The following is a 15,281-nucleotide window of genomic DNA, read 5'->3' as shown; positions in this document are numbered from 1 at the left end:
TTAACATTAGAAAGGGAAAATTTCTTGCATAATTCCCCTAGATACGTTAGAATTTTGTATTTTAAGTTCCATGCTTAAGATGATTTTTTGCATTATTAGCCATCTACTAATTCATTATTGATTTTATGTCACAAGGCATTTTTTTTTATTATCAAATATTAGTGTAAACAAATTAATATATCATCATAAAATTTAATATTATGATAAGTTATTTCATGTTTTCTCATTAATATCCATTGTTTATACAGTCACTAAATGGGAGAAAAATTAGTGTTTTCAAACTTGAGAGATGAAAATATGATATTTCATCAAACCTTACATGATTTGATTAAATTATACTAAATAGTCAATCTTAGTAATTAAATTATATACCATATTATATATCAAAAATCTAAATTTTTTAAATTACATAATCATATTATAAGATATACGCTTTAAAAATAATAATAATAATAATAACATAATAAAAATTTTCAATCATTATTTTATCATTTTAAAAATACACAAAACACCAGAAAAAATCTAAAATGTTTCAAACACAATTTTATCATATAACTATTCCAAACTGGTGGATAAGTAAAACAACCAATCCAGGCCGATACATAGAGTATGATATGCCCACTTATCATTCCAATTTTTTACTCACTAATAATATTAATATATTTTTTTACTTCTATCGTATTATACAATATGTGTTTCTTATCTAACAATACTAATAACCATGCTCATGACCATACTATCAACCTTTCTGTATTTAATACTTAATATCTGGTATCAAGTTGATGGAACAAAGAATCTCCCACAAACAGAAGACTTCAGGAAATTAAAGAGTCTTCACACCCTAATATCATATCAGTTCAGAAAATTCTAAACCAAACATCCCAACAGAATAATTTTCCAGCATAACAAGTCAGAATGCCGACAACTACGCATAAATGTGTACAACAGCTCAAATTTGATCATATATATTCTTTAACTATCAAAATCTACATCACACTATTTCTAAGCAGAGAAAAAGGCGAAATGAAGCACAGAGAGATCAAGGGCAGTTGCAAGAGAACAGTACAACACTGAACCGAAAAAATATGAGAACAATATTATTTACAAATCTTGTGTTACAGAGGAAGAGGGCAACGGCGATGGTGATGGCAATGACTTGCTTGTCTCACCCCCGGAAGTGCATGACTTGACATATGAACCAGCCATATCTACCATCATCTCCAACTCTTTCTTGTTCTACAAGGTGACCATAAACGTTAAGATGAATGTTTTAACTTTTTTTTTGTTTTCCATTTGAAACTAATTAAAGGATTTGTCAGTATATTAAAAGAATTAAATTCATCTTTGCAGTGAAACGAACGCTTAAAAGAAAGAAAATGATTGAATACAGGAAACACCAACCTCACTAACAGCCCCTGACTTGATTTTGGACTGCATCACACACCATTTCTTAAAATGTGCACCTGTAGATATGGCAAAAATCACTTATCATCCTCAATAAAAAACAACAATGTAAATTCATGGAAATACTCTATGCAAAGAAGAGTGTCTTTGTTAGGATCTCAAGTACAATGTATAAGATATAGATCCTACATCGGAAAGTATACACTTTTGGTATGAGATTTATATTGTTTTAGGTTTACCAATCTTAATAGTTAGTCTTTAAGACATGGGTATCCCAAGATTCATATTAGTCTTTAAGATGAATTATAATAAAAATATGGTATTATGCGTAAATGAAGTATATCAACTGGCACCAAAACAATTTGGTAAAACATGATCCAAAACTATATTCCCCATCAACGAGCAACATGAATCAATCAACATCTTTCCTCCTATCCCAAATTTGACACCAATGAATGAGATCATACAATCATTTTAAATATATTGTAATAATGGCTATCAATGTGTCTTCCAGAAGTTCTAGAGAATTGCAGATTTAGTAGAAATAAAATTGAGAAGATGAAGCCTAGAGGCTGATTCGAACTTACCCACTTTAATATCCAAGGCACATGTGCTTTCAATATTGGTCTCTAGACACCACCGACAGTGAATCTGATATCACAGAATAATTGGATGTCACTAGTGAGGTAAAATTTAAGATGACATTAGATATAAGAAATAAGAATTAAAAAAAAGAAATAAATGCTCCTCATGTACTAGAACACCATAAAAGCAGAGACGTATAACCAAATTTGAAAACTTGCCATCTAAACTGAAAAATTAAGTGCTGCATCAAATGATATGGGTAGAAAGCAACTACTTTTAAAAAGATCACTTTAAAATTCTTCTAGACTAAGGTATAATACTGAATTTAGATCAGCCTAAAGTGTGATGCCTGAGGTGTTGTGTTCTGGTGCAGGAATAGCAGGTCAACACATTGACTCGATGAAGGGGCCAATCCAAGTCAACTGACAGTCAGACCAGTAAACTATTTAAGGGTGATATTGTATCTTTTGTTTTGTTTAGGGGTTAAACAAATATGTATTCAAGGGTGATTTCGTCATTTTTATTTTGTGCAGGGACAGAAGAAAAATTTTCCCCTAAGTGCATGAAAACCAAGGCCGAAAACTCCTAGCGTACTGCACACTAATCTCTTCCGTTTTTCACTCCGCTGTTGATCTGCTCACTGGAAGCTCCTTCCAGCGGCAAAGTCATCATTTTCATCTCCTCCCGACATCAATCTCACCATTTGATTCCTTTCCAGTGTCAATCCCACCATTTATGACATCGATCTCATCATTGACGGCATCAATCTCATCACTTTCAACATCAATCTTATCATTTGACTCATTTTCGACATCAATTGTAACTTTTCCAAAGACTCATTTCTGCCCTAAACTAGTGACTAGTTTAGGGCTCATCATCTGGGTTTTATAAAGTTGCATCAACCACCAATGCCAGAGACTTGTGATTCATTTGCTTCAATGTTACCCAGAAACAGAAAGTAACACTAATTGCAAGTTCTCAAAGCACAATATAGCTCAGTAGAAATCAGGTGTCAAACAGCAGTCACAGGTATGATAGTTTAGATGGGGGTCAGAAATATTAGGCATATGAAATGGAGAACCTGAAATAAATCTCTGGCTTGAGCGATGGTAGAATAATGCTCGGCACTGGAACGAGAAAACTCAGATCTGCCTATGAGACTAGCTAGTGAAGGTCTTGTAAAGCATATGAATATGTCAAAGGTATTTAAGTTTAAAACTGATGTCCAATGAGAAATTTCTAAGAAAAAGTGTGTCAACCAAAACCAATTTCATACCTCAAAGTAAGATCCAAATGGAACATCATGTGCCTGTTGTACCGTCTCAAAAACCTGAATAAGGATCAGAATTTTAATTGAAAAATTATGGTTTGTAATAAGCAAGCATTTGATGTCAAAAGACAGCAATAAAAAGACAGACAATTCTGAGCATTATAGAAATTAATTAAGAGGCAACAAGAATGACTGTTTTCTTGATGTGAACATAAAAGAAAAATGAGACATGGTCTCACAAGTGTTTTCTTATCTGGTGATAGAACTGCATGCTGGTACTCTGTCATGCCTGTGTCCGGGGGACACATGGGATTGGTACAGAGACATCTATATGTTATCTCTCTTACTTGACCATCATATTCATCTGCCGCATGCCACTGTCCAATCTGGAAATAGGAAAAAAATAATAAACAAATATTGTTCAGATCATATCAACCAACAATTAATATAAAGCCTTGATAGGTAAGTTCATGGCCCTGCCCTCAATAATCTGGGCAGACCTCAAAGAATTGGTATGATCATACAGAAGGCTTCACTTCCAAAGCTTAACCAATCTCTAAAACTTTGTTTGGACAGAAAGGAATGGATAGCCTTTACCCACAATGACTATTTTTATCATTATTAAGCAGATAACCCATAGAGTTGAGTTTCTGGGAAGTGGTCATTTAACATTATATTAAAGCCTAGATGATCAAGTGGTTATGTGTTTAAGTAACCCTTTGCATTGATTATGTTGCATTTTGCATAGTTTTCTTAGATTCACACACCTTCCACAAGAAAGAGTGACTTATAGCTTCAATACTATTGTTAGTCACTTACATGTCAAGTTAAACTTCAAGGTTTCACAAGCCCTATTGATTCTTTCACGTGTGGTTTTATTTTTCTTCTAATATCCAGTTAATCGGTTAGTACAGAGATGGGGGATGTAAAAGATTAATATAAATCATGATGCAATAATATTAAGATATTCTTTTAATCCTTTTTCCTCTTAAGCTCACAATAAGCATCATAAATTATCATAAAAATTCCTAAAGTCATGAATTCCAAGATTCCCTACTTTGTTTTTCTTCTTTAATTTCTTCATCTATTTCCTGGTTGGTCTGGAGTAAACTAAATTGGCCAAAAGACAGATTAATAAAAATAATAGTATCATTTTAGAATTAGTATTTCTCATTGAAGACCTTGGACTTACATTAAGATTAGTATCCTTCCGCTGTGAGCGATACTCTTTTGTGAAACTAGAATCATCACTTAAAATTAGAGTAAAGAACTGTTCAGCTGTGCAAGGTAAAACACTCTGCAAGATAGATTAACGGTAAGATAATGATAATAGCATAATGTTTGATCTCATGAATTTTGAAATGAAAATGGTAAAAAAGAAGATTCATACATTGTGTATACCAACAAGAGCCTCTTCTTTGACAAATGCTTGAATCTTTTCAGGTTTGCACACATTATCTTGAGAAACCTTAGGCTCCCTAATACTACTTCTGATAGAACTACTATGTGCCCGCAGTGCTGATTCTGCCCTCTCCTATAAAAGCAGTAAGAAACATAGATAAAAATTTCTTGGTATAATAAAAAAATTCAGAGAAAAAGTTCAACATGATATATATCTGAGATCCCTGGAACTTATCCTAGTTCAATTATGATAGATGATTATGTCATAGCAGCCAAGAAAATTTTCAGCAAATTTATTCTCCACTTATTAAATAAGAATTAATTTCAAGAAATTAATTTATGATAGTTGAATATGTTATAACACCAGAGATCAGAAGCAAGGCTTGAATTTCAACAGGGGGAGAAATCCAACATGTAATATCATCATACTATGGCCCTTAATTAACCAAAGCATCTGCCAGAGTTACCCTCATGGTAAATAAGCCAGATATCCAAATGCATGCCTGAGCTTCCAACAATTCATTCAACAAGTATATAATTCCAAGGTGAGAGAGAGAAAGGATTCATTAGACAATGAACTGTGATAAACTCGAATTCCTTTCAGATTAAATCGATCTTTGCTCGTAAGCAATTCCCAGAGCTATAACCACAGCCATTAACTCTACAATACTTTAGTGGCCAAACGACAAAGAACGCACTATCGCTTTCAATACAAATTTATAAATCCAGGCCTACTTTACAGTTCAGAACTTTAAACTGAGCCTATTGTATATACACGACAAGAAATTTGGTATTGAAATCCAATAAAATGGTACATCCCTGTGCAGGAAGTTCATAGCAGACTAATTTTGTTAGAGCAAACAACAAACTGCTAATTTCCATCCTGACCAATATTAATTATTTTTGTTTCTCATATGAGACAGATTGTTTCAAATCCCTTCAAAGTTTTCGAAATCATGACCACCTTATTCCTAGTGATTGTTAATCAAGACAGTCTTATCAAGGCAAATTATAATAATAAGAGAAGCTAGAGAAATCACAATTAATGAAGCAAGGAATAGACCTTCTTCTCAGCTTCTAACATTGTGTGGTAGTTATTTACTGCCCGTTGCAATGCTCTCAATGCATTATTCCTGTTCCAAAATGATGCAAACTTATATCTGACTCTACCTGAAAATGGCAAGAAAGAGGCTATATAAAAGCACCACACTAACTCAATTTAAACTGAAAATATATCATGTGCTCCTATATGGAATTACATGAATTTGATCGACCCAAACATGCATGCACATTTTACTCAGTCATATTTAAATTTTTTAAAACCTATAAACACAGTATTTCAAGGAGTATTAAATAAATATCTCATGGAGATCTCAGCAATGAAGCCACTCTAAACAATGAAATTGCTACTAACCATCAGGGCTCCCTAAGGGAGGTACACCATGCCCACCAGCACCCATACGAAGAATAATTGTTATAGCAGGATTAATGAATGCATGCTGACTCCTACGTATCTGCAAAAAGCAAAAAAAAAAAAAAAAAAAATACCTGTCCATATAAGCAGTTTGTAGCATTCATCAAAACAGGCATCAAATAAGAAAATAATCTAAAGGAGATATCTTCAAAAGGAGGGGACTACCTCGTCAATATCTCCCAATGGTATAATCACCTGCCATGTTTAAAAAAATAGTCAGAAAGAAGGATTTTTCTGGTAAGGATATTATCCACATCAACCATGTGGCATGAACAGGATATTATTCATATAAAGAGAAGAAATCTAAGCCTTTAGACCTGTGATCTATTACACATAGGGCTGGATTCAATTCGGACAAGCCCAAACAAGGCCCAACTTGAGATCGGCTCAAGATCGATGAGCTAAAACTCGAACTCGACTAAAAATCAATTCAACTTTATACTTGATCCAAGCCAGCTTGAGGTTAGTTTGTCTATGAAAACGAGCCCAATCTTTGGCTTGTTCAATCCAAACTTGAATTCAAGCTCAAGCAACTTAAATCAAATCCAACCCCCCTTATTACATAGCTACTATGTACAAAAAGGCACAGAAAAAAAAATTTATCACAAGCAAATTACATCAGAGAAATTATATTAAGTTCTGCAGAGGCTCAGGATGCTATAACTTTACATTCAATTGAACAACTCTAGTGACCTTTTTCCTTCTTGTTCATGCTTACCTTGCATAAATTAGTAAAATGCCTAATGTTGTTCAATATATATATGTCAACACCTAAGAAGCTCACATTGATTCAACTGTGCACAAGATAAGTCCAAATAAATTCCCCAAAGCCAAACATAAATGTCAAGACATTCAAATTGGTGCGCTTTTGACACCCCAGACTGAAGGTCAAAAGAACACTGGAAGCACTTTATTTTTTAAGCATCATTTTACCATTTCACCAAAATTCCATAATCACCAAATCAAACATACATAAATGAAAAAATTGTAATTCAAAATGTGACCATAAAGATCATGGGATTGCATCATATATGCTCAAAAGTTGGTTTTTAGGGATTAAACACATTGCAAAGACAAACATGCATTTTAGAAGCCAAAATAAACATACATAAAGAAGCATGCATACACAAGAAATGTAACTAAGCATCAAGTTTTAACTTGACCACAAGAAAAGCAAATCTACACTTTTCTTCCAAAAGGTTATAAACAGAACATGAAAAGTAACTTAAAAATGCACATTCTCAATGCATCCAATAAATTAGTAGAAGATAAAATTTTTTTGAACTTAGCAAATGCTGACAAAAGAGAAAGACTTACTAACCTTCATTTGCTTGGAAAAGACGTTAGAGTGGAAGCATATGTGCCATGCAGAGACATACATACGGCCATGATACAAGAATGACCTTTCAAGTGCACATGAGTAACTACGTTCAACAACCTGAAACAGATTTTTTATTTTTCAGCTCTCTAAGCAGAACTACAAGAAAATTAGAATTCATTCTTATCCATGATTCAAAATTTCATAATTATAAGGTCAGTAGATAAACAGTGTGAGAAGACATGAATTTTCTGCAGCTCACCTCATCCGGAAGGAGCTTAAATATTGTTTGCAGAGGCCCTGGCTTCTGATGAACCACTGTTGGCCCTTGTTTATCATAAGAAGCTCTTCTTCTAGGATTAGCCCCAGTGTACCCATTCATAACCCTGTCAGTTAAAAAACAGTCACACAATTTGAAAGCAACAACAATGATGGCAACGAATTTAACCAAAAGTTGCAGTATAGTAGATAAGCATTAGAAGGGAAAATGACTTAAAGAAACCATATTGATTCTTAGTTTATAAGAAGTCATGAAGGAAATAAACGTCAATTTAAGAGGAATCTATCAGAAAAAATGAATAAAGAACAAAAGGTATAACCAGAAACACATTTTCAGCCATATTGAATGTCCAGAAACAAAGGAAACCAGGGAAATATTTAAATTGCCATCCAATATTGTTTCAAAAATCCGCATCCAAAATATGAATATGTAAAAAGAAACAGGAAACTGAGTTTCGTACTTACAAAATTTGAGCATCTATGAAACAATTTTGAATAATATCTGTTAAAGCTCATGTATATGTTTCCCCTAGGATGAAGAAGAAGCAACAACGGAAGGAGACAAGTGGCAATTTGATGAAGATAACATATGGCAAGCTCACAGTGAAAGAACAGGAGACAACCAAGCAGCAAATAGGCTGGAACACCAGGATATTCAAGTGGGGACTCAGCAAGCTGAGAGTGAAGAAAAACTTTGCAAAGGGAAATATGTATCAGCTGGAAAGGGCGCTAGGGGTTTCTAGGCAGAAAAATAGTAATTATGTGGGAAAGGGGAGAGAACAAGCCTCTCAAATGCTGGATGTGAGGAAGAAGGGTATTGTACTACTCTATTGGGAAGAAAGAGGAAATTTATGGTGCATTTTGCAATGAACTTGTGCTGAAGTTAATATGAATCAATACAAAGCAATATTACTTCTGTTTACATATGCTTCAATAGCATTATAAGTGTGTGGGTTTGTGTGTGTTGGCTCGTTGTGTGACTACCCTGCAGGGTGAGTAAGAAAACTGCTGCTGGAGTTGATGGAACTCAAGAACAGGGTGGAGCACATCCCAGGTATGTAACAATATCTAATTTTTAACTAATTTAATTCGAGGAAAAACAAATAGCACTTAGAAAACAAGAAGTTGAGAATAATTTTTATATAAAATGAAAACAATTTAAAATCTTTTAATTTCCAAGCAAAATTAGGAAATGATTTTGTATTCTTCATAAGAGGTTTTTAAAAACTATCAAATGAAAATTTCTTGAATCTTGGGTTTTGTCCAAGCATACTCAAAGGGGCATAAGAAATTTACACAATCATAGCACAGTGAGTCATATGCTATAATGCAGCAAACACGTGCACACACATGAAATGCTTAATGAGTAATAGTTCATTTATAAGTTAAAGATACATGCAACACAGGCTATTACTCCTTCACTTTTAAACGCTAATGGCAAAACATCCAAATAGAGCCTTCCCCCTCTCAGAAATGTCTAGATTGCCATTATTCAGAGAGTGTAAGATACAATAAAACTGTCTTCAATAATGTTAAATTGATCAGACCAAATAAAACAAGAATTGTTATACATGTTCAGTTGCTGCAAGGCAATACATGGTTAGAATTAAACAAAACCATCAAAAAAGCAAACAAGTAAACAACCATGAAAATATGATCACATTTCTTTTAATAAAATAAAAGTTCTTGAGAAGTTATAACCTTATTACTAACCTCAACAGATTAACTGAAATTATAATTTGAGAATTCATCACAGTACAAATTAGTAGTTATTAGTAAAGGAAAACGATGAACTCAGCGTAATGAAAGGGCAATGCTGTAGCAAAGAGATCTAAATGGTGAATGCTGATGTGTAGGTATATGTGAAAGAAACAGAAAGGATACCTGGAAGAAGTTCCAGAGAGTTTTACTGTTTTAATATGGAGACAAACCTGACAAGCAGACAACAGACTTTTACTTAGCTCCAGATAAACGAAGAATTAAACAGGCGAGGAAAAAACAAAAAATAGTTTAAGAGTATTAATAGTATTTAGGACCAATAATTACCTGACCAGAAGGGCTATCTAATGTATACCATACTGCACCAGATTGACCTTCACTTTCGACTGTTACAGTCACTGAACCAAGAACAGCACTTTTCCAAATTATATCCCAGTCATATATTGTCACAGTAATCTGCTATGGCAGTAAAACTAATATCAGCACAATAAGAAAACTCAACTACGATATCAGTTCATCACCAAAAATATCTTAATTGACTCATTATTCAACCCTTAAAAACACTGGATCTCTTGTTGCAAATTACATTTAATCATAACAAGAAGCATCACAAGAGGAAATATATTGATAGATACATTATTTAGCTAGTGAAGAATAATATAAATAGTTTGAATAATATTATTTAAAAAACTTGGGTAGGTCCAACGACCTGGTCAACGAATGAGACTGACAGAATAAACCCTTTGGGCATAAAATAAGAATTAAAACCAAGATTCTACTAAACTTAAAGATATCTGAAGTGGATAGTATTGCCTGATCCAGAAACAAGGTTAAAATTTATTCCCCATGGATGTATATGAGAACTAAAACCAAATAGAGAAACTATGATCCGTCTAGGCAAGATATAAAGAAGACACATCGGCCAACAATATAAAAGAAAGAAGCAGGCTTTATTTTCACCTCAGCTCAAGCTATCTTTTAAACAATGAATAAGTTTCCTATGTTTAGTTGTATTGACAGCTAGTATTCTTGTACATAAACAGCCTAGCTTTGAACTATACTTGCAATATTGACTTCTATCATTCAACAACTAAAAGCCTCATGCAAATCAATGATAGCGCAAGATAGAAAAGAACAGTAACAGTGGTGAGTTAAAGTAACCTGGACAGGAAGCTCATCAACAGAAAAATTGAATTCCTCTCCCCACATAGGATTTCTTGAACCTGGGATCATGGAACTGCACCAACAAGAAAAATAAAATAAAATAGCTTAGGCACATTAAGTTTCAACTATACAATATCAAACCAGCCAAAACCTTAGCACAAGAGAGAGAGAATGAGAGGATGAGAAAGTGGAAACACAAGTAAAAAAAGGACCTTAACTAGATCACAGTAGAAGTACCTCAACAGTTTAGAACTTCGAACATATCTTGATATTATAAAGATTTATAAAGCATATTTTCTCTTTAATCATTTAAACTATAGAGAACAGTTGATGGTTACTTCATCCAGCCTATTGAAATCATGAGTCTATCAAATGGACCCCAATAGAAATATATTTACATGAACCCAAAACTCAATCAATCTGATGGACAAACCATGAAAAGTAAAAGCCAATCATAAACCTAAACAGTAAATCTTCAAGATGGAAAGCGATATCCAAACTATTCATCCTACAAACTCTAAACAGTAAGCATATCTCTCAGACCCAAAACTGTATTCTCAAATGGCCTAGATGTCTAGTCACAAAGCCTGATCATTTTAGGCTTTAAATCATAAGGCAGTGATCCTATGTATAATGGTGCCTTATTATTATCGATGATAATGGTTGCATCAGTACTAGTTAAAATGATATATAGATGATTAAAGATAAAAGTAACCATATAGCTTGCAACACAATTTAAGAAATATAACCTGAGTATTGTATCCATTTAGATCCAATCCTGAAGAGAAATTCAATCAATCAATTATAAAATATCAACCATTTAGAAATTATAAGGTAAACCAATCAAATAACCTGAACCGTTTTTCTGAACCACAAGTGATCATAGCATAAGGATCTGATGTGCCATTTAAGTTTGCACCAATAAGATTCTTAGCTGCCAACAGTTCCAACTGAAAAAGAGAGCACACATTAGCATCCATACTCTCTGTGGTATATCATCGGTATTTAACAAAAAATGTACAAGATAATTAACCACATCTAGTAGATAAAAGAAAAATGAAAAAAAATTACCTTAATTAAATATGCAGAATTGGTTGAAGAATCTCCTTTTATTTTGGCTATCTACAAAATAAGTGAAGAACTGCATGTCAAGAAATGGAAAATCACTCCATAAAGCAAGTGGCATGCACAATACTGTGTTACAACACAGTTAACATTCCAATCTTCTCATAAAACTAACAAGCTTCAGCCACTTACTCATGGCATGCAAAACCAAGAAAAATAGAATATCTTATGAGAAGATAAGTATGAAAGGCTCAAACCTTAAAATGAAAACTACAGAACTTTCAAGCAAGAACAGTTATTGTTATTTTACAAATTGATATCATGACAGGTATTCTTCACTCTCTTTCCATGAAATTTGAGGTACGGTATTTGTACTGTTTCAGTTTCACGCCTAGAGAAAGCAATAACTCAACCACGTTGCAAACACCTCATTCAAAATTCAACCACTTTCTTTTTTCCTTTGTTTTCCAGCAACCAAAGGTCACAGCTATCAAATATCATATCAAATTTCCATCACTCCCAATAGCTAAATGAACACAAATCAATAAGAGTCTGAGCCAAAGGGCCCAAGAAAGAAAAAGATTCTTCCTCATTTAAGCCCGTTTATCATAAAATCAACCCAAGAACTATCTGAATTACAAACCATACCTAATACTGAAAAGCTCCACTAAGCAAGTACGTCAATTTCGATTTTAATTTCCTTTTTCCATTTTGTATCTCTAAACAGAACTAAAACTTTATTTCTATCATCTCCCTGATCACTATAAACTCTAATTTTTTTGCTTAATTACCTAAAAAAACAGTTAATTTAAACAAGTTTTCAGCTGTTTAAGGGAGGTTTTTGCCTATTTTTAAAACTTTACGGGTCTAAACAACATTTCTCAAGTATGATTTTGTCTTCTAAAGGATCAAAATCACAGCTTTTCAATATAATCCTCACAAAATCACACAATTATCACATATCTTTAAATCAAAATGGACTAAATTCATGAATTGACCTTTTCCTCGTCATCCATGGCCACAGTCGAAGCACTTTCGGCACTGGACGTTCGATCAAGACTGAAATCGTCCGTTTTATACAAGAAAAACCAATACGCGACGATCACGAACAGCGACGCCGCGACCGACACCTTCACCTCCCACCACGATGGCAGCAGAAACTCCACCGCCGTTTCAATCATCACCATCATCTCCGTTGTCGCCATCATTCCGAACTCAGCTCCTCCAGCTATACACTCTCACAAGGGTTTTTTGGGGGTTTTTTCCCTGTTTGTTTCTCGAGAAAGTTGGAAGGAAGTTGAAAAGACTAAGAAGTCAGAGGGAAACTGATCCTCCGACCGTTGCTGAGGATTTTGATAGCTTTGTGACGGTAATACCCTTATATTTTGGAGGAATTGACGGACTCACCTTATCATCTGGGGTGTAGTTTTGGCGGGTATTGAGGGCATTTTTGGTAAATGGAATTTAAAATTTCTAAACTGTCGTTTAATTTTGCATGGAATAGGAGAGATTTAGAGTGAAAGCATGGAGAAACACTATCAATACATTTATTTTTTCAATAAAATTAATTATCTTTTTAATAAGTTAGGTTTATAAATAATATATAATTTTGAATTAAATATAAAATAATATTTAATTATATTATAAATTATTTATAAAAATATATATACATATAATATTATTTTTAATTTAAATAATTTTTTATTTCATAATATATGTTTATTTAAAATTTTGGACAAATTTGTAAAGGCTCTTGTTACGTTGGTATTAATTTTTTTCTAATAATTATACCTCGAAAAGCACCAAAGCTTGGATAGACCGTCGGTGCGCTCTTAGTTGATTAGCAGTCAAATGTCTTGATGGCAAACGCTCTTTGGAAGTGACTCATCATAAGTTAAAGTCCTAATCATTTATCCGGGTAAATTACCCTGCAATTATTTTTTAAAATAAAATAATAAAAGATAAATTACCCTATTTGAAATCAAAACATCTTATTAGATTGTATTTAGTTGAATGAGTAAAAAATTACTCTAATAATCTATTTTTTATTATTTATATTATGTTTATAAGTAATTTTTTATTATTAATGACGATATGACATATAATATAAAAGATAATTTTAATACTATTTTTACTTTAAATATTAAAAAATTATTAAAGAAATTTTGGCTTTATTATAATGTTAAAGGATTATTTTCCATCTAAGTGTTACCTTAATTTCAAAAACATATCCAAGGCTGATAAAAAACTTAAATATTCATTAATGAGCTAACTATTATTATAATTTTTAGTTATAAACAAAGATAAAATCATCATTTCACCAATAAATCTTAAATTTTTAAAAGTTAATATCATTTTCTCCTCCCTTCCCTGAGTTTAAAAGATTAACATTTCACCTCATACTCAAAATTTGAAAAGTTCATAGTTCACCCTTAAGGTTTGTTTAACTTCTTCGACCACTACCATTCTGATAATCAATTGATGCTTTTCACCAATCTTCTAGATCTGATAACGAAGGATAGCTACCCAACCATCACAAAGGACAACGTTTCATAGTCTTTCATTAGGTCATCTAGAGAATGAAGCAATGTCTTTCATCGTCACGTTTGGATGACGCAACAAAACATCGTCCTTCGTGATGGTTGGGTGGTTGTCCTTTGTCATCGAATCTAGAAGATTGGTAGAAAGTGTTGGCTAATGACCAAAATGGTGGTGGCCGAAAAAGCTAAACAAATTTTAAAGGTGAAATCTAAACTTTTCAAACTTTGAGAATTGGGTGAAATGTTAGTTTTTAAAACCTGAGGAGACATGATTTAACTTTTAAAAATTTAGGGTTTAATGGTGACATAATGATTTTATCATTGTTTATAATTGAAAATTGTAACAACAGTTAGACCATGAATAAGTATTTGAGTTTTTCATCTGTCGCTGGTATGATTTTAAGATTGAGTTAAAACTAAGTAGAAAAATTGTTTTTTACCCTTATTATAGTAATTTTGATTTCATTATAATTTTATTTTTACTTATTAATTTTTTTAAGAAAAAATAACTTTATTTTTAATTAATATAATAATTAACATAAATAATATTTTAGAATAATTATATCCAAAGACACTTAAATAAAATGATATTTTACTATTTTTTTATTACCTATAATAAAATATAATAATTATTTATATCTACTTAATTTTATCAAATATAATAATAATTTATATTTAATAATTTCATAAATAATCTATTTTTAAAATAACATTTTATTCTTATCAGTTTAGTCCAAATTATTTACATGTGCGCGAACGATACCGATCATATTGCAAAATTCTAGTGTGCTTCAATATAACATTTTAAATAAAAAAATTATCATTAATTTCAATATAATTTTCAGGAAAATTATCCTATGAGTATGTTTAAATGAAAAAAGGAGTATAATATTTTGACTGGGACAATTCAGTCCCATCCAATCCTTTTACTAAAAATAATCAAAAGTTGGAATTAGATTTGAATATACTTATTCTTGCGAATCTTATTGGAAAAGTGACAAATTCAATTGAGGTTGGTGGGTAAGACTTGTCTTTGAACAAAAAAATGGAGATCTCTTCGAT

General features: G+C 32.4%; 1 protein-coding gene across 3 annotated transcripts; it reads right to left on the bottom strand.

Annotated features, from left to right (window-relative positions):
• Window positions 1-936: 936 nt before the first annotated feature.
• Window positions 937-13,173, bottom strand: LOC123196756 (BAG-associated GRAM protein 1-like). Of its 3 annotated transcripts, XM_044610868.1 has the most exons (19): window positions 12,678-12,801; window positions 11,686-11,736; window positions 11,467-11,564; window positions 11,364-11,392; window positions 10,612-10,687; window positions 9,778-9,906; window positions 9,616-9,662; window positions 7,715-7,838; window positions 7,456-7,572; window positions 6,300-6,329; window positions 6,075-6,174; window positions 5,724-5,830; window positions 4,650-4,793; window positions 4,452-4,556; window positions 3,499-3,645; window positions 3,266-3,319; window positions 1,992-2,055; window positions 1,402-1,463; window positions 937-1,236 (listed from the first exon to the last, which is right to left on the bottom strand). In XM_044610868.1, the coding sequence occupies exons 4-19, from the start codon at window positions 11,378-11,380 to the stop codon at window positions 1,102-1,104; spliced, it is 1,458 nt and encodes a 485-aa protein (XP_044466803.1). In that variant the 5' UTR covers window positions 11,381-11,392; window positions 11,467-11,564; window positions 11,686-11,736; window positions 12,678-12,801; the 3' UTR covers window positions 937-1,101. The 3 variants fall into 3 exon arrangements, 2 of the variants coding, with proteins under 2 accessions (XP_044466803.1, XP_044466802.1); XM_044610867.1 differs by lacking the exon at window positions 11,364-11,392 and having other exon boundaries at window positions 12,678-13,167; XR_006497734.1 differs by lacking the exons at window positions 937-1,236; window positions 11,364-11,392 and adding an exon at window positions 3,071-3,137 and having other exon boundaries at window positions 12,678-13,173.
• Window positions 13,174-15,281: the final 2,108 nt, after the last annotated feature.

The sequence above is a fragment of the Mangifera indica genome, chromosome 14, assembly GCF_011075055.1.
Source record: "Mangifera indica cultivar Alphonso chromosome 14, CATAS_Mindica_2.1, whole genome shotgun sequence".
Classification (NCBI taxonomy): Eukaryota; Viridiplantae; Streptophyta; class Magnoliopsida; order Sapindales; family Anacardiaceae; genus Mangifera; species Mangifera indica.
This window is presented reverse-complemented; position numbering and strand designations above follow the sequence as displayed.